At 55.3% G+C, this 20238-nt stretch overlaps 4 protein-coding genes across 6 annotated transcripts; 2 read left to right on the forward strand and 2 right to left on the reverse strand.

Annotated features, from left to right (window-relative positions):
• Nucleotides 1–20: 20 nt before the first annotated feature.
• LOC100547129 (transmembrane protein 17B-like) lies at nucleotides 21–1419 on the forward strand. Its single transcript, XM_085238902.1, has 4 exons — nucleotides 21–219; nucleotides 389–492; nucleotides 600–713; nucleotides 1124–1419. Exons 1-4 carry the CDS (start codon nucleotides 21–23, stop codon nucleotides 1385–1387), a joined length of 681 nt encoding a protein of 226 aa, XP_085095028.1. The 3' UTR covers nucleotides 1388–1419.
• A 214-nt stretch (nucleotides 1420–1633) lies between these two features.
• P2RX6 (purinergic receptor P2X 6) lies at nucleotides 1634–6266 on the reverse strand. Of its 3 annotated transcripts, none has more exons than XM_085238899.1 (12): nucleotides 5869–6266; nucleotides 5648–5798; nucleotides 5258–5329; nucleotides 4383–4458; nucleotides 4116–4230; nucleotides 3861–3941; nucleotides 3609–3750; nucleotides 3302–3399; nucleotides 3043–3136; nucleotides 2856–2921; nucleotides 2518–2595; nucleotides 1634–2044 (listed from the first exon to the last, which is right to left on the reverse strand). In XM_085238899.1, the coding sequence occupies exons 1-12, from the start codon at nucleotides 6231–6233 to the stop codon at nucleotides 1952–1954; spliced, it is 1431 nt and encodes a 476-aa protein (XP_085095025.1). In that variant the 5' UTR covers nucleotides 6234–6266; the 3' UTR covers nucleotides 1634–1951. The 3 variants fall into 3 exon arrangements, with proteins under 3 accessions (XP_085095025.1, XP_085095024.1, XP_010718744.2); XM_085238898.1 differs by having other exon boundaries at nucleotides 3290–3399; nucleotides 5869–6258; XM_010720442.4 differs by having other exon boundaries at nucleotides 3290–3399; nucleotides 4137–4230; nucleotides 5869–6252.
• LOC100547434 (uncharacterized) lies at nucleotides 6069–11785 on the forward strand. The gene is made up of 10 exons (XM_085238901.1): nucleotides 6069–6198; nucleotides 6795–6908; nucleotides 7053–7185; nucleotides 7762–7968; nucleotides 8967–9076; nucleotides 9460–9575; nucleotides 10040–10118; nucleotides 10306–10401; nucleotides 10779–10926; nucleotides 11493–11785. The coding sequence occupies exons 3-10, from the start codon at nucleotides 7080–7082 to the stop codon at nucleotides 11573–11575; spliced, it is 945 nt and encodes a 314-aa protein (XP_085095027.1). The 5' UTR covers nucleotides 6069–6198; nucleotides 6795–6908; nucleotides 7053–7079; the 3' UTR covers nucleotides 11576–11785.
• A 1355-nt stretch (nucleotides 11786–13140) lies between these two features.
• SLC7A4 (solute carrier family 7 member 4) lies at nucleotides 13141–19076 on the reverse strand. The gene is made up of 5 exons (XM_085238891.1): nucleotides 17929–19076; nucleotides 15947–16952; nucleotides 15167–15843; nucleotides 14706–14814; nucleotides 13141–14561 (listed from the first exon to the last, which is right to left on the reverse strand). The coding sequence occupies exons 2-5, from the start codon at nucleotides 16926–16928 to the stop codon at nucleotides 14368–14370; spliced, it is 1962 nt and encodes a 653-aa protein (XP_085095017.1). The 5' UTR covers nucleotides 16929–16952; nucleotides 17929–19076; the 3' UTR covers nucleotides 13141–14367.
• Between the last annotated feature and the right edge of the window lie 1162 nt (nucleotides 19077–20238).

A 20238-nucleotide genomic window follows, 5' to 3' on the forward strand; every position in this document is an offset into this window, starting at 1 on the left:
GCTGTGTAACATGAGAGCCAATGGCTTCCTGGCCCCACGCATTACCCTCAGCAGTCGCTGCCTTAATTCCCCTCCTGCTAATCCCAGCTTTGCTGCCAGCCATGGCTGCACGCACCCCGCTGCCCCACAACCTGCGCCGGGGGCTGACGGCCTTCAGCGGTGCCTTCTTCACCACCAACAAGACATGGGACAGCAGCACTGCTCACCTCTACCATCCAGGTACCCCGGGGAGTTGGACTCCTGCGTCCGCACTGTGGGCAGCCATGCGTCCCCTCACCCCCAGCGATGGCTGGCAGCCAACATCAGTGCTGTTGCACTGGGCTGGGATGCAGGGGAAGGATGATGGGGGTCCTGAGGGTCCTCCCCAGCCCTGCTTTTCTCTGCCCAGTGCACGAGGTGCTGGCCAGTCTGCCCCTCCAGGTGATGCTCTACTTCAACGTCTGCTACTTCCCCTGCTGGTGCCTGGCTGAGGGCACGATGCTGCAGCTGAAGGTACCCTTAGCTTTCCAACAGGGAAGGAAGGCTACACTGGGAGGGCAGAGTGAGCAGGGCTGGGGACCAGCATGGGGCTGCAGGGACAAGGCTGTGTCCTGTTACAGTACGACCTGCTGCCCCGCTACTACCAGCTCCTCCTGCTCGCTGCCTTCCTTATCCTCACAATGGCCGAAGGAACACGGCTCTACCTGGGCTACATTGGGAACCTGCAGGAGAAGGTAAGGGCTGGCCCCCTGCTCCATGCTGGATGTCCCCTTTGTCCTGGGTCTGAGAGAACCATCACCTCCTTTCCTCCTTGAGTGCCAATTCACAGAATCACAGAATGACCAGGGTTGGAAGGGACCTCAAGGATCGTGAATCTCCAACCCCTCTGCCACATGCAGGGCCACCAACCTCCATATTTAATACCAGACCAGGCTGCCCAGAGCCCCATCCAACCTGGCCTTGAACACCTCCAGAGATGGGGCATCCACAGCCTCTCTGGGCAGCTGTTCCAGCACCTCACCACTCTGTAAAGAACTTCCCCCTGACGTCCAACTCAGGATGCTCCAAGGGGTTCAGCCCCTGCAGAGGTGCCCCCCACATACCAATGTTTCCCATACATCCTCACCAGCCTCTGCCCACACAGGTGCCTGAGCTTGCTGGCTTCCTTCTTCTCTCCATCCTGATCCAGCTGCCCCTCCTGCTGTTCCTGCTCACGGACCACCTCACCATCCGCCTGCCGCTGGAGCTGGCAGTGCACAGCCTTCTCCTGGCCTTCCTCATCTGTGAGGTGGTGGCTGCCTTCTTGGCACTGCGGGCGATGAGCAGGCAGCTGGCAGCTCAGTTCTACCTGCGGCAGTTCAAGGTGGGCAGCCAGGGCGATGCTGCGGGACACGATCCACCCCACTGAGCCCAACAACATTAAACAGCACCAGACCCCAATATGCTTCTGATCACTCTTTTCTGAGCCAGGCAGCTCTGGGGCTCGCGGGGTTCCCTGAGCTCTGCCACCAATAAAGGGGTACACATCCATGTTGATTCCTGGTAGGGCAGAGTTGGGGTGTGCAGCTCAGTGCTTACAGGATGCAGGTGCACTTTGTGTGACCGTGCAAAGGATGCAGGGCTCCTAGGGAAAGAGCATGGCCAGAGCCACCTCCCACTTTCTGAACAGCTTTATTTCAGTGCATCCCTGCTTTTCACAGGGCCAAGTGGGAAGGGAAGAAGCGCAAAGTGCTTTAAGTCTCTTGTGCTGAGCACCCCATCCCAGTGAGCCCCAGCCCCAGCAGCAGCTCTGCAGCACGGCCCTGGAGCTGCATGTTGTGTCAGGAGGACTCTCCATATACTCTCTATGTACCAAGGACTTCTGCTGATGCTGGCACTCCTTCAGAAGTGCAGCACCCAGCCCCAGTGCTCGGCCAGAATTGGGCCACCTCCTGCAGGGTCAAAGCTGTGCCCCATCACATCTACCTGCAGGTCACTCCAGTGTGCATTGCTGAGCATCTCCCAGGTCCTGGCCAGCCCTCTCTGCCTCAGCTGCTGCTTCTTTCTTACCTTTGGGAGGTTTTGCCTGCAAAATGAACAGGGACATTTGCTACAGCCCAGGGGATGCCCAGATCCTGCCCTGCTCTGCCCATTCCCATGCTAACAGTTCCATTCCTTAAGGTTGATTTGTGATTCAGGTTGGAATCAGGCCAAATGTATTTTCCCCCAGTAGGATGGTGCAGCCCTGGGACACTTCCCCAGGGAGCTGGAGGTCTTCAGCCTTGGAGGCTGCCAACACTCTGCCTGAGAAAGCTGAAGATGCCCTGAGCGAGGGCTGGCAGCAGATCTGCACTGATGGGGAATTAGAGGGTTCTGGAAGGGCTCCCAGCCCACCTGGGCAGTGCCAAGCAGACATCATGCACAGCAAGAAAATCTACAGCGTCAACACTGACACAGCTCCCAGATCTGCTGAACTGAGTTACAATCAAAGGGCAAAAAGCAATGAAATCAGCTCTCAAAACTTCAGCTCTCCCAGGTGGTCCCACAGCCCATCCTCACCTCCTCAAACTTCTCTTTCCAATAGAAGTCAGCCTTCGCATCCAGGTAGAGCAGAACCAGGTCACAGACCATGGTGGCCTAGAGGGGGGACAAATGGAGCAGAGGTGGGGAATGCTGTGGGTCAGGACTGGTAGAGAGCCACAGTCATAGCCATGCAAGGGGCAGGGACATTTGGGGAAAATGGGGGTTGGTGGGGGACCCCATTACTGGGTCAGTGGCAGCAAGTGCCAGGCATGTTACACTGAGCTGCACATCATGCTTCCTGAAGCTAGGAAGCTGCAGATGGGCAGCGGATCATAGCCCATGGATCAGATGAAAAGAGCATCTTCAGTACTCACGGTTCCGAAGAACGCAATGCCGGTGCCGAAGCTAACAGCAGCAGGAATTATGCCGAACTTCCCAGCCTGATGAAAACAAGGGGTGGAGAAGAGAAGGCAGAGAGCGGAGAGAGGGCTGTGAGGAGCCCATAGGGAAGCTGTGGGGCTGCAGGCAGTGACAAGGAAGGGGGGTTGGAGGACACGCTACCTGGCCGTGCACAGAGATGTCAAAGCGGATGCCATAGAGCTTCAGCAGGCTCCGGTAGTGCTGCTGCTGCGAGTCCCAGTAGTAGGAAGCCGTTCTGCAGAGGCACACAGGGCTCAGCCACACATCCCTGCACCCAGCCGGGCTCAGCACGGGCATGGCTGGCCTAGAGGGTCCCATCTCCCTGCTGCTCCTTTCAGGGAAAGTGAGATCCCAAGTGACAGCAGTGTGCCCACCCCAGCGCCCTCACCTGAAGTTGTACCTCCTGTCCAGCAGGATGAAGGAATAGCGTGGCTGGCAGAGGGCAGCAGGCTGGTCCAGGTCACAGTCCCACTCAATGCGCACGCTGATGCTTCCTCCCTGCGGCACACCAACACATGTTATATTCCAGGGAGCGGAGATGTCACAGAATCGCAGCACCGTTGGGTTGAAATGCCCCCCCAGCCCCAACCTCTGCCCTGGGTTGGTTGTCTCCCAGCAGATCAGGCTGCTCAGGGCCCATCCAGCCTGGCCTCCTTTGGGGAATTAGCAGTCATCTTTCATGCTTGAAAAGAAAAAGAAGCAAATACCAGCAGTGCGAGGGACCCAAAGGTCTCCCCAGCTGCTTCCACCATGTCACGGATACGGAACACAGGGCAGGAAGGGCTGAAAAAGGGATCGTAGATGCAGGTCTTGAAATAGGTGGGGTCGTTGGTCTGCAATGTGTTGCCCCTGAAACAGGAGAAGAAGAGACGAGGGGTGTTACGCAGCCCCTGGGATGAGCTGAGCATAGAGGCTGGGCCAGGCAGCACACGCTATGGGCTGGAGAGTGTCACACTTACTTGGAGAAGTTAAATTTGGTGAAGTTGACAGTATTTTTTATAAAAAGAGTGAAATTCTCTGCCTCAGCCAGAAGAGGTTTCCTGCAAAATAACAAAGTCCTGGGATTTGGGCTACATTGGCAGTGAGAAAGGACCAAGAATTATGGAACCAGTAAGGTTGGGAAAGACCTCTGAGGTCATCTTATGCCAACTGCCTGCCTACCACCACCGCTGCCCACTCACCACATCCCTCAGTGCCACATCTCCCCATCCCACCTTGAGGGACCATCCTCACACCTGGGCAGGGTGTCATTCTCCACGGGGCACCAGCCAAAGATCTCACAGGTGGAATGGGTGCTGTTGTACATCACACATTTCCCAGTCTTAATCCCTAGAAATGAGACAACGCGAATCACGCCCTGCCATTTTAGGGCAGTCTCCAGGATTTATTGCAAAAGGGCACTGAACTTGGGCAATGAGACATCGCTAAGGAGCTGGAATTGAATGACTTTACTCTGTTTTTTTAAGCAAAAAATGCAGTACCGTTGCCATGAACCACTGGGTTTCCAATAGGACAGTCCACATCTCCCCTGCAGATCCCATCCAGCACAGAGGGGCTCTGAAAGAGACAGGAGAGAAGTGGTCACTGCTGTGGAGCCCTTAAAGCTCACAGCCATTCACCCACATCTCCATGCATGTCCCAAATGCTTCCAAACCAGCAGAACAGTCCCCCCAGAGCTGAGATAAGGGGTTCCCCAATACAGCTTCATGGTTGGATCCTTAAACCCACCCACTGGTTATATGTGAAGAGGTGCAAACCTTGGGAATTCAGCTACTGAAGTCCACAACAATGCTTTAGAAAACCTAAATCTGTCCAAGATTCCTTCAATATACCCTTCCTATCACCTTCTAGTAAGTCAGCCTTGAAAATCTATTGGTGATGGTGTTCTCCAGGGGCACACACAGAGCCAGGCTGCACATGCTACAAGCGCATGGTGAGAGGTGAGATCTGCTGTGCAGAAACCCTTGAAACTTCAGGGCTGAAGGGCTTATTGGGGAGCACAGAAAGTAAACGTACCTGGGCAGAGAATGACTTCACTCTTCATCTTTATCAGAAACAACTGCTGATTCTTCAACAGCTGCACAGCCATGCACTGCAGCCAGGAAGCAAAGCCAGCCTTCTTGAAGAGCAAAGCACCAGTGGCATCAGATGGGAGCAAACAGGGAGGCGGCTTCTTTTAAGATCTAATACCCATCTCACCTCCCTTCATGAGCAACACCCCAATGCTCCCTGAGCTCCGGCAGCTCAAGGTTGCGCCCACAGCCCTGGGGAGCTGTGCCATGCCACACACCACTGCAGACTGGGGATCCACTGTGCCCAGCTCTTCCCATACAGCTCCCCAAAAAGGTCTGCTCACCTCGGGACAGGTGCCCTGAACCTGCTTGTCCGTCACAATGAAGTTGGTCACCAAAAAAAGCACGTTTTCTCCCTGCGAGGCAAGAAGACGCCTTCAGCACTGCACTGCTACAGGACACACTTTAGAGCTTCCAACCTCTTTTTCGGGCAGCAGAGCCGGGAAGCTTTACGGGGGGGTTGCAGCCGGGGCTCGCAGACATCCCGCGGTTGTTGCGCGGGTTCGCATCCCGGCGCGGGAAGGACCCGAGTTCGAATCCCGGCGCGGGAAGGACCCGAGTTCGCATCCCGGCGCGGGAAGGACCCGAGTTCGCATCCCGGCGCGGGAAGGACCCGAGTTCGCATCCCGGCGCCGGAGTGCTGAGGGCCGCGGGTTCGAATCCCGCCTCCCTACCTGCGGGGGCCTCGAGAAATCCGCCGCATCCCAGAGCCGTCTCCTCGCGTCCTCCGCCCGGCTGACGGACACTCCCTTCAGCTTAGTGACGACCGAGACGTGGGGAGCGGCATCGGTGTCCTGGTAACCCCTCCGCACCACGAACACCCACCTGCGGACGGGCGGAGCGATGAGCCCGGCTCGGAGCAGCTGGATAACGCAGCGCTGCGGGTCGGCCCTACCCCAGCACGTAGCCCAGCACGGCGAGCTGCAGCAGGCGGTGCAGCAGCCCCACGCGCCGGTTCCTCGTCAACGCGAACTTCTCGGTCTTGTAATCCAGCAGCTCCCCGCACAGCGCTGCGCCTCCGCCGCCCGACGTCGCCATGGCAACAGCGCGGGGTCCGGAGATGGCGGAGGACCGGAGCTCCGCGTTCCGCTCTTCTTCCTCACATCGGGAGCACAGCTCGTACCTGGCGGCGTGCCGGGCCTGCGGCGTCTGCCCGGCCTCCTGTCTGCTGCCCGATCCGCCCGGCCCTGCGCTCCTCCTGCGGCACCGCGGGATGGGCTCTCGGGTGAGGGCAGCCCTCCTGTCCTCATCATTCCCCATCCCTGCTATTATCCCCTCCCATTATCCTGCCTTGTTATCTCTCTCTTTACCCTCTCCCATCCCCAGTATCCCCATCATCCCCCTCCCCCATCCCATCCTTCACTTATCATCCCCATTATTCATCCTCCCACCATCTCCCCCATCCCCATTAATCCTCCCCTTGCTAACCCCCCATTAGTTGTCCCCTCCCCCATCCCCCTTATTCCTTCCCTCGTTATTCCCTGTTCTTTAGCCCTTACCATACCCCATTACGTCCCCATTCCTGTTATGCTCCCACCATCCCCTCTATCCCCTCCATTTCCCGCCCCCATTGTTCTTTCCTCTCTCTCCCCCTCCATGACCCCCTCTTCCTTATTCCCTCTCCATTACTCTTCCCATTATCCTCTTGTTATCCCCTTCCCCATTACCCCCCCAGCCCCCTTATTCCTCACTGTTGCTCTCCCATACTCCCCATTATCCCCCCACCCTGGTTGCACACCAGAACCCCAACATTATCAGCCCTCCCTTTCTGGGGCTGCTGGTTCTCCCCTTCAGGAGTCAGAGAGCCCATTTTTGTGACAGGGAGGTGTTGAGGACCCACCTCCTCCTGCTTGGCCTTCAGTTCAGAGACATCCAGGTTGGGCACCAGCAACTGCTGCATGGCTTTGGGGAGCAGAGTCACACAGAACGGCTTAGGTTAGAAGGGACCTTAAAGCCCATCCAGCCCCTGCCATGTGTAGGGACACCTCTCACCACATTAGGTTGCCCAAACCCCATCCAGCCTTTCCCTGAGCACCTCTAGGGATGGGGCAGCCCCCACCAGGGCCTTTTTTGTTTCAGGGTGCCAAGGCGTTGGCTCTTTCCTTGATGGCCAACACCTCTGTCATCTCGTTAGACCTGGGTGACAATTGGCTGCTGGGAGAAGGAGCAGCTGCAATTGCAGAAATGCTGAAAGAAAACCACTCCATTTCAGGTTTGTGTCATCCTTCCTGCTATTCTGTGGTGGCAGCTTTGCTGTAGAGGAAGAAATTGTGCTGTTTTCTTTGTGGTCTTAACCAATCTCCCTCTTACAGCAGCTCTGAGGCCTCTCCAGAGGCCAGAACTTTGTGTAAGCCAAACTGGTTGCAGCCCTGGAGGATGTATGATATTCACTAAGAACGAGGTCAGCATAGACAGCTGAGGATAGAAGACAGCTTTCAGCTCAGGCTGCCCTAATCTGCTTTGTCAGGGCACCACAGATGGAAGTGTCAAGTTTGATGGTGTGAAACACCAAAGAAAATGGGATTTCCTTATTTTCCTTCTCTAGTGGTTGAATTCTGTAGTAGATGTTTAGGGTTCTATTAATTCTGTGCTGGAGAAATTCATTCTATATCCAGGTGGGCAGAGGAATTCAGGCTTCTGTTTTCTATGTTAAAATATAGTGTTAGAGCAGGTTAGACTTCTCACGTTCTGAGTCTGGCACTGCTTCTCCCATTACAGTGTGGAGGCACCTCCTTGGCATCTGTCATGATATCATCTGATGATCTGATGATGCTTTTTCCTTCCCCAGCTGTCGATTTATCTGACAACAAAATGGGCACTGAAGGAGCTAAGGCCATTTCTGCTATGCTTCTAGAAAATACTACAATTGTGGTCCTCCAGCTCTCTGGAAATGAGTTTGATGACCGTGCAGCCAAGTATTTAGCAGATGCCATCACAGCAAACAGCAAAGTGGAAGTTCTGGATCTGAGTTACAACAAGTTTGGTGAGAAAGCAGGTAAGGTGCAGTCTGCCTGCCTCTCTCAACGCATAGAGCAGTGCTGCAGGAGTTCTCAGTGCAGCTTGATGAGTTGCTTGCTTCCCTCAGGCCATTGGGGAGCACTTCTGCAGAAACATTCCTGGTGATGTCAGTGCTAATCCTTAACTCTTTGTCCTTTACGCTCATTTACTTCAGTTTGCTTCACAAGAGATGGATAAGCAAGCTCCTCTCCTTCTCCTCTCCTTCTCCTCTCCTTCTCCTCTCCTTCTCCTCTCCTTCTCCTCTCCTTCTCCTCTCCTTCTCCTCTCCTTTTCCTCTCCCTTCCCTTCCCATTATTACTTATGCAGGCTTCAATGCCTTCTTTTCTCTCCACCCCTGTGCTTCTGATCTCCTGCTGCCTTCACAGTCAAGTATCTCTCCTGTCTTCTGGTCTTGGCCATGGCTTTTTTTTTTTTTTCTTTTTTCTTTTTTTTTCCCATGCTCATCATGGATCTCATTTATTTCCTGCCCCATCAGACATTTACAGAGCATTTGCTGGGAAAGTCTCTTCAGATTTCAGAGCTGTAGGGGCGGCTAGAGAGCAGGGCTGGCTTCTCTGCTACCAGCAAGCTGCAGTTGGCTGGAGGCCGGAGCTGTGGAAGAATGAGAGAGCCTGTGAGATGCTACCTGCTGCTTGGTGTCAGCTTTCAGAGTCGCATGGGACTGGAGAAGGAGGCTGTGCAATCAGCTCTTCGGGCTTGAGCCACAGACCGTGGCTCTGTTATGTGCTGACTGGATTTTCTCTTCCACAGGCTGAATTTGCAGCCTGCAGTCAGAGAACGCATACACTTCTATTGTCTGGCAGCTTCTGCTTTGTGTCTGTGCTAAATAAGGTATAAAAGAATAATATTTTCTGGTTCTAATTGCTTGCCCAGATGGAACGCAGACAATTGCAGAGAAATACCTAAACTAACCCAAGCTGCCTGCTTTGCAAAGCAGCTGTTTTAAGCTGTTTGGCACCATGTGTTTTTCTTAAGGTGAAGTTCTTGGAGGGGCAATAGCAGAAAACATCGGATTAAAGGAACTGAAAATCAGCTGGAACCATTTCCACAGTGAGGGAGCAGTTGCTTTGGCCAAAGGCGTGGGGGTAGGAAATGTTTTCACTCCTGTTTTAAATGCTGAAATCTCACATGAAGCTTTGTCTGTCTGTATGAGCATCAACGTCATCATGTGATGTTTGTCCACCAGCCATCTATGATCTGGGATCACACAGATCTTGGAACCAATACAATAAAATCATTCACTGTGTACTGACATAGTACATATGTTTTCATTTCTCCCCTTCTAGCTCTTTCCCTTTTTAGAGTCAAACTTGGTCTAATGACTGCTTTGAATTGTTTCATTGCACTTCTGATTCACAAATCAATACAGAAGTTGCTTTGTATTCTACATATAGTTTTTACTCTGCTCAAAGAAAGAAGCTTCTTTTAGTAACAAGATTTTAAATTCAGTGTCTGTGTCACACCACAGGCAAACGTGTTCCTCAAGGTGCTGGATGTTTCCTACAATGGCTTTGGCAACAGTGGAGCAGCTGCCTTGGGAGATGCTCTCCGAGCCAACAACGTGCTGGAAGAGCTCAATGTAAGGTGAGTCAGGCTTTCAGCCTGCTGCATGTTTTCTCTTCAGAGCCTACAGAAGTGAGGTATGAGAGAAAGATGTTATGTTTGGAGCAAGAATTGGACCGTGGGCTTTGTTCAGTTCGTGGCCTGTAGGGAGGCATGGCGGTGAAACAGCAATGGAAACAAGGCGGCCAAGAACCGCGGTGAACTGAGCTGAGACCTCAACAAGTTTGTGGTCATTAATATCACTGATGGAAGTGGTTCCAGAAAAATGGCCAAAAAAAAAAAAAAAAAAAAGAAGAGCAGACAAAGATAGTAGCAGGGAGCTGCCCTGAATTCCCTCTGGACACCACGGTTTTCAGCACTGGGTGCAACAGGAGGTTGGATATCCTTTGCCAGAGCAATGCAGTAATGTCTTGTATCAGCCTGGCTGTGTGGGCATGGAGAACCTGGAGCTCAGGCTGTGACTCATGCCATCCATCTGCTTTTAGCAATAATCGTATTTCTGTGGAAGGAGCTCTGCGACTGGCAGTTGGCCTGAGAGAAAACAAGACTCTGAAGATCCTTAAGGTGAGTAACTTTGCCATGAGGGGGCTTTAGCGTGTGGCTGATGGTTTGCTGTTACTGTAGACAGTTTTGTGCCAAGTGGTGTCCAGCTTAAAGAGGCAAACTGGAGCTCTCACAAAGCCAAAGAAAAACGTGTTGGGGATGGGAAGAGCTGTTGTGTATCCTCCTGCTGTTTTCTTCTTGCCTTCAGATGATCAGAAATCCCATGCAGAACGAAGGATGCTGTGGGGTCCTCAAAGCTCTACAGGCAAATTCTGGCACTGGCATGGAGATCCTGGACCTGCCAGTAAGTGTGACAGCAGATGGAAGAGGGAGGGGAGGGAAGAAGCTGAGTGTGTGAATAACAAAGTGCTGCCAGAGGGATTCAGGCACAAGACATCCCACGTAGTTCACCAAAGAGCATCGTTTCAGGAATAGAGGCTTTCTTTCAGACTGGTAACTGCTCAGTGCCCTTAGGACCAAATAATTAGCAAGTACTTTGATTTCTAAAAAGAGAAAACCCATATCTTCATTGTGCTGCTTCATCACCTCAGCTCTTCTCCTTGCCCAGGTAGCAGGATGCTGCTGCTCAGATGAACCTCACACCTACCCATAATGTGGGCAGCCCCAAGGAGGGTACATCATACCATGCACTTGCTTACCTGCAGTGATTCTTCCTTCTAGGACATTCCTGTGAGCAAAGAGTTGGCAGAGCTGTGTGAGGCCGTGCAAACACTTCTCCCAAATCTTCTTCTCCGACGTGGTGGAAGCACAAAATTGCAGAGGAAAAGTCTGTTGGCAGTCGAGCTTTGGCCTCAGCCCAAAGTGTTGGGTAATTCCCATAACTCTGCCTTAATGTGAGTCTCTTTGGGGCTGCTGCTTCTGCCTGATGTCCCAGTACTGCTGAGCAAACCAATGACACAGGGACACCCCAGGGCAGCACTGAAGGCGGGAGCTGTGGGAATGTTGGCTGTCACTCTGTTGCTGTCACTCAGAAGTTTTCCTGTCTGCTCACTTTTAAGTTTTCTGCTGCGTCTGCTTCTGAGTCTCTTCCAGCACATGCAAGAGCTTCCCCATGGGCGATGGCTCCTTTTTAATCATCATCTTTGGGCTGGTGGAACACCATGTGCCATGGTCTGCTGCAGGGGAATCTGCACAGCTCAGGAGTGCAGTGTGCTTACACAGCAAGCAAAGTCTGTCCAGAGCTGTGCTGTGCACAGATGCTTGCTTTCTTCAGCTGTCCTGCAAACAGCCAGGCTTGCCTTTGCTGGACTGACTGTCAGATGCAGCGGTGACTCATTTTCAGCTGCTTCCTTCCCCAGCTCCTTGGCCTTGTGAGGAGCTCATACTCCCCAGGGTGAAGACTCCATCTTAGGTCACGACTGGTGTTATTTCCAGGATGCACAACTCTTTCTTTTTTGAGTTTCACATTGGATGGATGCTACAAGCTGCCAGGAAACAGGACGGGCACTCAGCAGTGATTCAGCACTGACAGCAGCAGGTGGCTTTAACCCTTTCCCCCCTCCCTGCAACGCGTCTGCCATCACCCAGCAGCATCCAGGGCATCCTCTCTGTGCTGCTGGGGAGCAAATAGCTCTATGCAATTACATTTTGCAGAAAAGGAACTGTCCTATAGATGTACAAACTATTCTACATGTTATGTATCTAATAAATAACATCTGTGTCTACGACTCCACTGTCCAAACCATTCAGAGAGGTCTCTTGCATGTTTTAAGCTCTGGAAATACTGGTTGTTGGCATTAGTGATAATTTCTCCTTCATTATTGGGTAGCTTTTGATTTGATTATGGTCTGCTTGCAGCCTTTACTCCTCTCCACTTTCTTGCAGACCAGCAGCCTGGCTCCTTGCAGCACTCCTGATCTGCTCTGATTGTTTCTGGCAGGTGAGCCTTCATGCTCCAGGCAGGCTCAGGGACCAGATCCACGTGAAACAGCTCTGGTGCAAGTCATGCTGGTGATCACAAAATGTTTAGCTACTAATAAGCATCATTTGGGGCAGGGATGGAGCGGAGCAGCCTGCAGCAAAACTCCGAGCTGCTCCACCAGCACAGAGGAGTGTTTTTGTGAGTGCTTTCACCTCTATTGCAATATTCAGTCTGATTTCCCCGTGCTGGGGCTGAGGGAATGCATACACCTGGGGGTGTGCCAGTTTTCAATATCCTGCCTTTCTCAGGCCCAGGGAAGGAGGATATTCACTGCTGCTGGGGATGAGCGCAGCGCTTACCTCATCCTCAGGCTGTGTGTGCAGGAGGATGGGAGGCTCACGTGGGATAATGAGCGGATTACTTGCAGCCAGCCCTGCAGCTCCTCTGTGCAGGGGGGTGGCAGATGGTTGAGAACCACAGAGTTAGAAAAGGCCCCAAAACTCAGTGCTGCACCTCCCCAGTGCAGTGGGGATGCTCGCCCATGCAGCAGCCCCAGGCAGAGCCTGGCTCATGGCACGTGTGAGCTGCTCCATGACCTCCAAAGCCGTGTCAGTTTTCCAGAACTCTTATACCACTCTGACCTACATACCTCCCCCTGTAGCACTGCAATTAGACTGATCTCCACGCAATCCAGCCGGGCTGATTAGACCAATTCCACGAGCCCCAGAAAAATGCTGTTTCTTTTAAGGAACAAATCACTGTAAGATTGCTCCCTGGCTAGCGGTGGCTACTAAGAAAAAATGGCTTTGAGCATTATTAGGTGGACAATTTAAAACCAATTAATACGTGTTCTGTGTAGGGCACATTACCTCAGCAGGATGTGGGATGGAACAGAAGAACCAACCAATCCTGTAACCCTGGGTAAGGATTGTAACCAACCCAATGGTGCTGCAGAGGGCACGCTCCTCCCAGGCTGCCACTAATCACATCTCCATCCTTAATTCCCTGCAGCCACGTCACTGCCCACCCACACACAGCCCACGTGGTCCCCACGGCCACCATCCCTCTTACAGGTGAGCATTGTTTCTCTGCATTTTTACAACTCCATTTGGGTTGGTTAAGCTCATGGAACAATGCAGAACAATGCTGGGGCCACGCATGTATTCTGTGGCTTGTCTTTAATTCACATCATTAACACTGGGTTTGAACGTTCTCTCAGCTCAGGTCACAGCTCTGGGACAACACCACAGACCCTATCCCAGTGCCAGGACACTGCTCTGCTCAGCCCTGTCCCTGGCATAAAAGCTTTCAGCCCCAGTGTATCCACAGGGCTCCAGCTCCCTGCCCCATGCCCACAGCTCTGGCCAAAAGCCATTCACTGCTGGGAAGAAGTGGGCTATGAGGGGAACACAGCACATGCACCCAGAGCCATTGCAGAACCAGCATTTATGGGGGTGAACAGGTCAGCCCGTTGCTCACAACCACTACACAGAGGTGCCAAACAGGGCCACAGCGGGGCAGGGGCTGGGCAGCAGTGACAGTGCGGGGGGAGCAGGACATGGGCACTGTCCAGGGGTGCAGAGCCCCCAAGGGGACTGGGCAGGGGATAGGAGCAGCTCCCACCAGGGCACAGCCACATAGGAGGATGCTGGGATGCTGTGGGGCAGGAGGTCTGCATTGCAAAGCCTAAGGGGTTCAGCAGCCTCTTCCAGCACCCTCCAAAACCTGCACCTGGGGGGATGACACCAAAAAGCACCCACTGAGCCCATCCTGAGCCCCTGGGAGCCAGGGAAAGGCAGCACCCAAGCCCAGAGGTGTGGCAGCTGCTGGGGCACAGGGGAAGGGCACAAGCTGTGCCACCCTTTCCATAGTCCTGCCTACAAACCAGGTCCCCAGCCTGCATGCTGCCATGTCCCTTCCCCAGCTGATGTGGCCCTGGCTGCTCCTTGTGCCTCTCGGTGCTGGCATTGAAGGGGAGAAGTGCAGGCAGAGAGAACGGCAGCACAGGGCTCAGCAGGGCTGCAGCAGAAGCCAGGATGAGGCTGGGATGGGCACACTGCCTGTCTCCATCCTCCATCCATGCAAGGCAGTGGGGATGAGCTGGAAAAAGGGGATTTGCTGCATGGCATCTGGGTGGGCGCAGGGGAACAGAGTGGGGATGAGGCTCCCTCTGAGCATGGCAGGCACTGGGGCTGGGGGCAGAGCGCTGCTCCCCAGTGCTGGGAGGGAGGGGGCCAGCCCCACCATGCTCTGCAAGGAAGAGTGAGCAGCACCCCTGGACAGAGCCCTGCACCCGGGCAGCCCTCGCCGCACAGGGGTCAGGCAGAACAGAGGGGTCCGGAGGTTGGGTGGGCACTGCCAGAGCCACAGAGCCCCCTCCCATGGGCGTCATCTCTTGACCTCAGTGGTGTCGGTGTCTGGCAGCCCGGCGGCAGGCTGAGGGCTGGGCTGCACTGCCTGCACCGTCTCCTCCAGGCTGCCACTGGGGAACACCACGTAGCGGGCGCTGACACGCTGCGGTCGTGACTCCCGTAGGTTCTCCTTGCTGTGCCAGATGCCGTAGCCAAAGTAGACGAGCAGGCCTGGAGTGAGGGAGAAGGAGGTCAGCACGTCCACCCAGCAGCACAGCCCTGGCACAGAGGTCCTGGCTCAGCCTTGCCATCAGGTCCCAGAACCTGCTTTCCTCTTGCCAGAATAAATGGTTTCTGGGTACCGGGAGCACTCACCAAGGATGAGCCAAATAGCAAAGCGGAGCCACGTCATGTAGCTGAGCTTCAGCATGAGATAGATGTTGAGGACAATGCTCAGTGCTGGGGACAGGGGAACCAGAGGGATCTGCAAGAGATGGAGCTAGTGGTGAGGGGCTGCCAGCTGTACCCCGGGACTGCCTCCCACCCAACCACACCTGCACCCCAGGTGATGCTGCTGACACCAATACCCCATGCCAGTCATAGAATCACAGCATAATTGGGTTGGGAGAGACCTCGCAGCCCCCCCCAGCCCCAAACCCTGCCCTTGGCTGGTTGCCCCCCCCGCTCAGGCTGTCCAGGACCCCATCCATAGCCTGGAGGACCGCTGGGGATGGAGTACCCACAGCGCTCTGGGCAGCCTGGGCTAGAGCCTCAATACCCTCAGAATAAAGTATTTGCCCCTAACAACTTCCCCCTAACATCAGCATGGGACCCACCTGGAAGGTCTGGGTGCTGCGCTGCTGCTCGTGTGCCCAGATGAGGAGGAGGCTGAGCACGAAGCCCAGGCTGAAGAGGACGAGCAGCAGGGAGTAGCTCCAGGTGGGCAGGTGGAGGTGGGTGTTGCCAAACACCAAGATGGAGCAAAGGCAGACAGCAGACACCATCAGGGTCACCACAGCCACCGTGACCACCTCGCCCGGGTAGAAGTCACTGAGAAACTCCAGGTAGGGCTCGAAGGCTGCCTTCAGCTGCCCTGGCTCACGGTGCTCCTTGCTCTTGTCACTCCCCACCAGCTGCAGCTTGTCGGAGAAGGACTCGTACTCCTTCAGCTCGGGGGCAGCGATGCCCTCACGCTGCTCAGGGTTGGGCTGGCTGCCGGCCGGCTGCGTGGGGCCATCCGCCTTCTGCTGCTGGAAGCGCAGCACGATGATGCTGGCGGCCACGAAGGTGTAGGCCAGCAGCGTGCCAATGGACAGGAACTGCACCAGAGCCTCCAGGTCAAAGACGAGGGCCAACAGGGCCATGAGCAGCCCAAAGACCACGATGCCGATGACGGGCACCTGTGTGCGCGGGTGCACCCGGGAGAACACCTGGAAGAAGAGCCCGTCCTCGGCCATGGCGTAGACGATGCGTGGCAGGGAGAAGAGGTTGCTCAGCAGGACCGTGTTCATCGCTGAGGGGTGGGCAGAGAAAAGGGCCCCATGTGAGAGTAGGCCCCAACTAAACCAGCACCCGACCCCACGCTCTCCCAACACCTCCCACAAATCCACACTCACCGCAGATGGAGCCGGCAGCCACCAGGAATCCTGCCCAGGAATAGCCCCTCCTGTAGAAAGCGTCAGCCAGGGCAGAGTCGGGATCCAACGTGTGCCAGGGCACCATCAGCGTCAGCACCATGGACACGAGGATGTAAGCACCGGTGGCCAACCCCAAGGAGAATGCAATGGCCCTGGGGACGGCCTTCTGCGGGTTCCTGGCTTCTTCGCTGGAGGCTGCGATGACATCGAAGCCCACAAAGGCGTAGAAGCAGGTGGCCGTGCCAGCCATGATGCCCGACAGCCCATAGGGGGCAAAGCCTCCCTCCTGGGCACTCCAGTTCTTGGGCTGCGCAAGAACGAAGCCCATGATGAGAATGAAGAGGATGACGCCCATGCTGACGGCCGAGAAGACGTGGTTGAGCCAGGAGGACACTTTGGCCCCAAAGGAGATGAAGGCGGTGGCCACCAGCAAGATGGCAGCCGCCAGGAAGTCAGGGTAGTGGGCCAGGAAAGGCACCTGCCAGGTGCCAACGTGGGTCTCGGTGAAGTTCTTAATTTTGTGGTTGAAGATGGAGTCCAGGTAACCGCTCCAGGCCCTGGCCACCGCTGCGCCCCCGATCATGTACTCCAACAGCACGTTCCAGCCGATGAGAAAAGCCCAAATCTCACCCACGGACACGTAGGTGAACATGTAGGCAGAGCCCGTCTTGGGCACCCGGGCCCCAAACTCAGCGTAGCAGAGAGCAGCCAGGAGGGAGGCGAAGCCAGCAATGATGAAGGAGACGATGACGGCGGGGCCGGCGATCTCCTTGGCCACGGTGCCCGTGAGGACATAAAGCCCAGAGCCCACCATGCCCCCGATGCCCAGCAGCGTCAAGTCGATGGTGGAAAGGCACCTGTTGAAGGATGTCTCCATCATGTCGGCCTCCAAGGTCTTCACTCTGTTGAGTTTCTGGCAGAAGCGGGTCAGGTCCGTGGAGCGAGGCAGCCATCTCGCCATCCTGCAGGTACCCTGCTGGGAGACCTGGTGGGAAGCAGGAAGGCATGAGGAGCCCAGCAGCAGATTGGGAATGCTCTGGTTCCGTTCTGCTGCGTGACCCACTGGGACCAGAGAGATGGTGGTGGAGTCACCGTCCCTGGATGTGTTCAAGAACCATGGGGATGCGGCACTGAGGGACGTGGGCAGTGGGCAATGGTGGGAGTGGGTTGGGGATGTGAGAGGTCTTTTCCAACTTTAATGATTCCATGACTGAGCAGCCCCTGTGCTTCTCCTCCACTGCCTAAATCCCGCCTAGGAAAGCTGGGCACAGGGAGGGGAAGTCGCACGTTTCCTTGGGTTCAGACCTGCTGAGCACGAACATCCCCTGCTCCGTAGCGTGCACTGGGGTCAGCGCTGCAGTGTACTGCTGTAGGCACAGTGCAGGAAGCCGTGCCTGAAAACCAGGTGGAGGGGAACCGCAGCACCCCCAGTACAGCATTTCCCCACCCTTCTCTTTTGAAAGATCGCTGTTAGAACACAAACCAAGGCACTCCGGTCACAGCAGACCGCGCTGCTGCCCGGCACCTTATCCATCACCTCCCTGCCCAGAGGAAGCCCCGGTGTTCGGAGAGCCCACCAAGGGGCCACGCAGGGTCTGCGCCGGCCGCTTCCCAGGGGTCAAACCCATGCACGGAACCACCAGGACGCAACGCGCTCCATCTGCGCCTCGGGGGCTGCTCCCAATCCCCCAAACCCTGCTCAGACGGCCGCTCTCCCCCAAACCTCCGACCCACAGCCGGCTTCCTCCCGGCACCGGCCACGGGAACGGAGCCGCGGTGACACGCACGCAGCTCCGCATCCGTCACCGGGATCAGAAGACGCGGAGCCACCGCCCATTGTCCGTGCGGGTGTTGATCCGGGGCGAGGGGAGGGGGGAAACCTCCGGGCTCCGGAAGAAAGGCGAAATCTCACCCAGACATCCAACCCCAAAGCTTCCCCCCCCCTCTCCGGTCTCGCTCACCTCTGCGCCCCGGAGGCTCCGAGGGCGCGGCCGGGGGGGTCCGCGTGGCTCCGGCCCCGCACCTGCACCGCACCGCCGCCGCCGCCGCGCCCCGCCCCGGCCCCACCTCCGACACGGCGGTGGGGCGGCTGCCACCTGGCGGGTCCGCTGGGGTAGATCTGTGCGAAGCCTGGAGATGGATTGCGAGATCCTCGGAGGTCCCTTCCGGTTATGGGTTGTGCGATGCTCGCAGCTCAGACTGAGGAGTGCGGTTCCCGTCGGGCCTCGCACGGAACCGTCCCTGGGATGAAGGAGCCGTGGTTGGATGTGGGTGCACCGGTGGTTTCGTAGCAGCAAAACGTTTCTTGTTCCCTTCTCTGCTCCTATCTAAAGCCTTCCTAATGCATCACTTGATTCCATGATAGCTACTGAGCCCCAATGCTGACATTTCTGCGGACCTGGCAGCCGTCAGCCCAAATACTTTCAGTGGTGATGAACAACTCGGCACCTGTCCTTCGCCATTCAGTGCTTCCATGTACATAAACTCACCTTCACCCACCCCAAATCCATGTCCGCCCTTGGAGGGGCCCACACTGCCCTGGTCAGCCCAGCAAAGCACAGGAGAAGGCAGCAGGAAATTCACCTTGTTTCTTCCTACTATTGCTCACTGCTCCTCCTCCAGCTTGTGCGCCTTTGCTCACCTTCTACCAGCTCATGGTAACTGGATCCTATTGTGCATTGCTTCTCCATGCTGCTGCTGCTGGCAGCACTGAGGCTTTGGAAGTGGCTGAAGCCACCCGAGATGCCATGAGGCACAACAGCAGGTCCCCAGCCAAGTGTTCCTATGGCACCCAGGAGCTGCAGGGTTGCACAGAAGCAAAGCCAGCAGCAATCCAGCCATCTGCTGCTGCATTTCCAGCTGGGGCAGCTCCTCTGGGTCACCCCCATAAGTTCCAACATCCCTGCAGGAGAAGGGCTGCAGCCAGTCCCTTGGGAATGGTCACTGATCACAAGCTGCACCAGGAGCTTTATTCTCTTAAAATAACCTTTCCAACCACTGAACTGTACCTGAGAACTCCATGCCTCTCTCAGAAAGCCTCTCTCTCTCTCTCAAAAAAAAAAGAAAGAAAGAAAGAAAGAAACCCTATGACCTGAGGCAGGCTGCAGGCATGGAAAATTTCAGCAGGGATTGTTTGCCTGGCAGAGCCGTGTGCAACTGAAACCAGATGGTGGGAGTAGGAAGCTCTGTTGTCATGGTGCTGCTGGAGCAGCCTGCTGCGGATGCCACAGCCTTGGAGAAAGCTGGGGTGGGTGGCAGAGCCCTGCACGTGCCGTGCGTTGGGGGCTCTGGTGGGCTCTGCTCTGCTCAACACCGGGCTGTGAAGCTGTGCAGCGATGCTGAGGGGCTGCATTTGCTGCCTGCAGGTGCTCCAAGCTCCTCCAGCTGCACTGCAGGCTCTGCTGCTGCCTGGGAGCAACAGCTCCGGCCTCTGCTTTTCACAGTGCTGCAGAAATTCAGCTCCAGAGCGTTCATCTGTAGCAGAGCCAGCTCTCCCTACCAAAAGGCCACCCACAAACTCTGCCAGCACCTTTGCAGTTTTCTTATTTGAGTTGGTGACGGTTCCAGTTTGCTGAAAACCTTTCTGGCTTCAGCCATCTGCTTTTGTAAGGACATAAAGGCTTATAGCACCTTGAATAAGAGGCAGTACCCCACTTCCTAGCTTCAGTAATTAACTGCATACTGAATCTTCTAATACTTTCTTCTCCTGTGAACAGAGGCTGTTGTCGTAACAACAGAGGATGCAGGCAAGAGCAAACGGCAGCACAAAGGAGAAACCTCCCAAACACAATCCTTGGCTGTAGAACTGCTGGAGAACCTTTAAGCAGTGATCTGTGTGTCATCAAAGCCCTTCAGCACACGATGGTTAGAAGTCCTTGATCCACTTCCAGCAGCTGCTCTGACTTGAAGAGCCACTCATCCATGAAAATAACTGCTTTCTGACGCTGCCTCGCACCACCCTATCTCCTGTGAGCAGCCAACACTGCACATTACCTGGCACATTTCTTGCACACACACAGCTCTGATTGCACACAAGTGCTTCCATCCCTCCTGTGCACCAAGTCCTGAGGCTCGCAGGGTTCATCAGCTCACCTCCCAGAGTTCTCAGCACCACTCCAGCTCCTCAGCTTCAGTGCAGCGCAGAGCCAGAGCAGGGATAGAAAACCTGTAGGTGTGATCATTGACCTTCAGAAAACTGCAGCCCCAGAGGGCTGTGCAGAATATTTCTATCCATGTGGAACTGTTTTAGAGTAACAAAGCAAAAGCTCCCA

Source organism: Meleagris gallopavo, chromosome 17 (genome assembly GCF_905368555.1).
Source record: "Meleagris gallopavo chromosome 17, MGAL_WU_HG_1.1, whole genome shotgun sequence".
NCBI lineage: Eukaryota > Metazoa > Chordata > Aves > Galliformes > Phasianidae > Meleagris > Meleagris gallopavo.